At 47.9% G+C, this 5,000-nt stretch overlaps 2 protein-coding genes across 2 annotated transcripts in view; both read right to left on the reverse strand.

Moving 5' to 3' along the window:
* Positions 1-3,010, reverse strand: part of chst11 (carbohydrate (chondroitin 4) sulfotransferase 11) — a gene marked incomplete at its 5' end in the record, with an annotated part of 41,053 nt that extends 38,043 nt beyond the window's left edge. Inside the window, one exon of the mRNA XM_083692076.1 lies at positions 2,893-3,010. Coding sequence (XP_083548202.1) covers positions 2,893-3,010 — 118 coding nt within the window. The remainder of the gene's footprint in view (positions 1-2,892) is intronic.
* Positions 3,011-4,780: 1,770 nt separating this feature from the next.
* The window catches only part of LOC310820453 (thioredoxin reductase 1, cytoplasmic-like), a 6,269-nt gene continuing 6,049 nt past the window's right edge, over positions 4,781-5,000 (reverse strand). The window contains exon 14 of the mRNA XM_083692074.1: positions 4,781-5,000. This exon is cut by the window's right edge and continues 483 nt beyond it. The gene's annotated coding sequence lies outside the window, so the exon portion shown is untranslated.

Here is a 5,000-nt window from a genome sequence, read left to right on the forward strand (position 1 = left end):
CTGTGCCAGACCAACAGCAGTGAGGAATTTCGAGTTTCCCAAAGAAATTCCATCACTGGCTATCTCATTCTCTTTCCCAAGCCTTTTTTCCCCGTGAGGCTCTGTCTCTCTAGCAACTCCCTCCCTCTCCTCAACCTCCTCAGAGGTTTCGTCACTATGGTACAAAGAAATAAATAAATAAAATCCTCTCGGTTCCAAATAAGGTCAGTTAGCCTTGTCACTGGCCACGGGCGGCTGGTGTTGACGCAGAGGTGCATTGTGGGAGCTGTGAAATGTGAGTGTGTGACTTTGAGGTCGGAGTGCACGACCGGGTCATGATTCACTGAGATGGACCGCGGGTGAAAAGGGATACAAAGAACAGAGACACTGTCCAAACAGAAAACACACACACACACACACACACACACACACACACACACACACACACACACAACACACAACACACAACACACACACACACACAACACACACACACACACACACACACACACACACACACACACAGGGTTTCCAAAATGCCTAGAGGCTGCTTTCAAACAGACAATCGAGACTAAACAGGCCTATGAGTGTCTGCTCCCCGGTCCCTGTGCTAGAGCCTTTAAAGGCTGCCCTGCAGAGGAGCGCCGGTCTGGCCGGACAACGAGCACAGGAGACCGGTCAGAGGTCCAGAAGGAACCTACCGCTGAAGGAACCTACCGCTGAAGGAACCTACCGCTGAAGGAACCTACCGTTGAAGGAACCTACCGTTGAAGGAACCTACCGCTGAAGGAACCTACCGCTGAAGCTGAGTGTGTTCCTATCAGACAGGACATCCACCTCAGGCCTCCTCTCCCAGGCGTGAGGTGAGGTGTCTGCTCGGGTCGTCACCGACAGCACAACCACAGGCACTCACTGACTCACACACACACACACACACACACACACACACACAGCGCTGAAGCGCGCGACAGCGGGAACAGTGACAGGCCGGCCAGCAAACATGGCAGTTAATAAGAGGGTCTGGGATTTGGGCCCTTCTGAAGAACGCTTTCACCCCGTGGCGTTTTTTCAGTTTTCACTACAGAGAGGGGATTTGGTTGAGGACGCTCTGTCTCTCCCCGCCGTCTGGTTTACAAAGGGTTGCGACCGCTTAAAAGGAGGTGAGAGTTTGGGGGGGAGGGGGAGGGGGAGGAGGGGGCTCTCAACACAGTCACTTGTGTTGTTAAACTTCATTGTGCGTATGTGTGCGTGTGTGTGTGAGTGTGCGTGCATGTGTGTATGTGAGTGAGTGAGTGTGTGTGAGTGAGTGTGAGTGAGTGTGTGTGTGTGTGCGTGCGAGAGAGAGAGATAAAGAGAGAGAGAGAGACACAAAGCATGATGGATTTCACAGGAAGTTCAACAATGCACACAAAATGAAAAACATTTTGTGTGGGCTGTTTCATGACTTGCGGGCTGTTTCAGATGACTTTTCACCATCTCACGATTTGTGAGAAGTGCTGACTAGTTTCTATTTCACCCACATAATCAGCTTCTAATCAAAAATACACAGTCCCTTGGTTTTAAACACACTACCACACATATCCGCTCTACGACCGCGGTGACAAACCGCATATCCACTTAATCCATGAGGGCTTCTGATAAGACGGCACAATCTGCCATGCTCTCTGTGAAGACCAGAAACGCAGGCTTCCCAAACCTTCAGTCTTTTGTATTTTTTTTCAGGAGACATGCGAGACTCATGCGTCACCGGTGATTGCCATGTCTCCACTGTGTTTATCTAGCAGGATTCGTTAGAAATGACACGCATTCCTGCGCGGTGGCGATGGGAACCCCGTATTTGCCAGTGTAGCCTTCCTCCGTGACTCACGCGGTGCCTCAGAAATTCCACCGAACGATGAGAAGACAGGGACTCAGACTACAGCGTGGCATGTGGAGTGGCATACATTAACAAATGCTTCTTTCATCTCACAGGCATAATCTGATTACTCGCTTTTCTTCCAAAAGCGTCCTCGTATTACCTATAACGCCGATTTGCTTTTTCGGGATGATAGTTTTGGGAACTAGACTAGGAATGGTTTATTTGGAGTGTGAGTGACTGCCCCTTTCCCTTATCACAGTAGATGTAGTGGTGGTTGGAAAACGGCACAGTGTCGTAACATGGGCAAGTATATTCCCAAATATGGCAAAACAGTAAATGTAGCCTCAAAAACTACAGACACACACGCACGCAATTTCTATTTATGTGTTACTGTTTCATTCTGGACCATGGCAGAGAACCTCAGATGAAACAGTTTCAGTCATGGGGAGAATGTAACAGTTCTCCTACGGTTGCTCAGAAATAATTTCGCGTTACAGTAAACCTGTTGTAGGTCAATATTGAGGCATTGGTGTTTGTACAGTGCGATCCTAGCGCGGCTGAACGGAGGGCTCTTTGATTCGGCGTACAGAGCCTCTACTGTACGCCCGAACTTGGCGCACGGAGCCGTGGCACTGAGTCCATTCCAGCTACTGAATGCCGGGAGACTAAAAGCATCCATAGAGCGCACAGCTACCAGCGGTGCTGCTGGTCTGAAGAGGGCAGCGATAACCTGTGACATCAAGAACACACCCAGAGTCTAAAAGCACATAATGTGGTTTCCCTCGAGATCACCCGAATCAATGATAATATACACAATCAATTGGCTGTCAGTGTCCGGGTCGGTCCGCCCTATAGGGCTTGTCGCCAGCGAACACGACAAACATTACACAATTTTTAATGACGCGTTCGCACCATAGGTTACCTATTCATTATGTATTAATTTCGTTACAAGACAACAAATCAATCGACGTGTCAACAGTGAAGGCAGCGCATGAAAATGTCACAGATCAAAGAGCACATTCAAATCTGAGAGACAGAGACAAGAGAAACCCTACCTGGCTGGAACATACTTTGGAAATAAAAGATGACGAGAATAAAAGATCCCAAACATGTGGCGAGTACCATCCGGCAAATCCTGCTCATCCTCATCAGTTCGAGCAGAGTCTGTTTCATGGCTCGCGGAGACTGTGTTGGATGCTGGTTGTTTGGAGCGGGAGGCCGGTTCGGTCGGAGCGCCGAGGCTTGGTGTGTCGCGGTGGTACTGATGGTGATACTCGCTGCGATTGTCCGCCGCTCAATGAGCTCAATGCTCTAGCTCCGGAACGTACTATTACTTCCCTGCTCGCTGTCTACAGGGGGAGCCTAAAAACTATTTGTGCCCCCTCTCGCATCCAGAGAATGAACGCGCCCATACACTAGCGGAGCGCCTACTGTATGTAGAGTGCGGAGCGAAACCAATGCGCGTAATTACGCGCGTCTACACATGGTTATTTCTGGTCCAATGGTGAGCGTTCCAGTCGCTGACCAAGGCCAAGGGTATCAGTTTGAGTCAATTAATTAATTTCAGACAAATCCACTTAGAGAAAGAGCTTCGAAAGCAATTTAATTTAAATTGCAATGCAGTCTATTATTTTAATCTTATTTTATGATTGTATTTTTTTTTCTCCCATTCATTTATGTGAAGTAACTGGAACTGAAATACGATCATCTATTGCCTGTCTTTGCCTACATTGAGACATATGAAGATGAACCTTTGTCCTCAGACCACTGCCTGGTAGCCTTCTATGTAAGTGTATTACAGCATCATCTAGTGGCGATGATGGATTTATTTCACAAAGAGGCCACTGTGATGAATGCTTCATAGAGAGTAGCATGGTTTACAGCGGTCTAATAAATAAGAAACAATCGATTCTTAAGTATCTTGTGAATCGGTCCTAAAGCAGTTTCAAAAATAACTTGTCACGTATCACAAGTGTATAATACAGGGACATTGTCCCTACTGATGAATGATATTCCTACGAACTTGACCTTGGTGATATCTCTCGACGAAGACATGGTGCCATCTTGCTGTATTGATCTAATTACATTCTAATAGCGTTTGCCAACTGATGCAAAAAGTGCCCTTTGCTTTTACTTATTGGTGCATCAGTCTTACTCTGAATGCCCAATCTGTCTGAATGAAGGGATACATCACAAGGATGTCTAGAGGGCAAACTATGACGAATACTTTTTCTCATAGACCTAAATCATTGCCTTTACTGCTGTTAAGACTTGCAGGAGCCAAAATGCAAAACTTACCCCCCCCCCCCCCCCCCCCCCTTCTCTCTCTCTCTCTCTCTCTCTCAGCTCAGCTCATTAATTTCCCACAGCCCACACATTTCTGTTTAGCTGTCTCGTGGAAAATCCAAGCAGGCCATTATGTGGTCACGTGGCACGCTTGTTATTGTGATGCTGAGTCTGAAGTGGAGTGGCAGTGTGATGTGGGTGGGAGCTGGAGGGGCACAGGTGGTAGGTGATAGATGGTCGTGTTCCTGTCTCCACTCCTATTAGCATGGCAGACCTTGCTAGCGATCTCTGTGAATATTCATCAGTGTTACAGTGCCCTGCAACACTGAGAGAGAGAGGGAGGGAGGGAGGGAGGGAGGGAGGGAGAGGGAGAGAGGGAGGGAGGGAGGGAGGGAGGGAGAGAGAGGGAGGGAGAGATAGAGAGAGGGGGGGGGAGAGAGAGAGAGGAGGGGGGGAGGGAGAGAGAGGGAGGGAGGGAGGGAGAGGGAGAGAGTGAGAAGGAGGGAGGGAGGGAGAGAGAGAGGGAGCGAGAGATAGAGAGAGATGGAGGGAGGGAGAGGGAGAGAAAGAGAGTGGGGGGGAGGGAGAGAGAGAGACAGACAGAAAGGATGAGGTCTGGTTTTACAGGAAGTTCAGTCTTTGCCTTGTTGAGTTAATATGTCTTTAAGTGTAATAACATCCATTAAAGTAAGAGCATTCTAATAATTCATATTTTAAACCCACACAACACTTAAATCACTGTCACCTTCATTAGATGAAATTATGGCATTTAAATCCGTTGCCACGTAGCCACCGAAACTCATAAAAAATCATGAACTGTTATTCTATGTAAATTAATCTGTCTCCGTGAAGGGTTATCACTTCTCAGCAGCCATTA

Source organism: Argentina silus, assembly GCF_951799395.1.
Source record: "Argentina silus genome assembly, chromosome: 20".
In the NCBI taxonomy this organism is placed as follows: domain Eukaryota; kingdom Metazoa; phylum Chordata; class Actinopteri; order Argentiniformes; family Argentinidae; genus Argentina; species Argentina silus.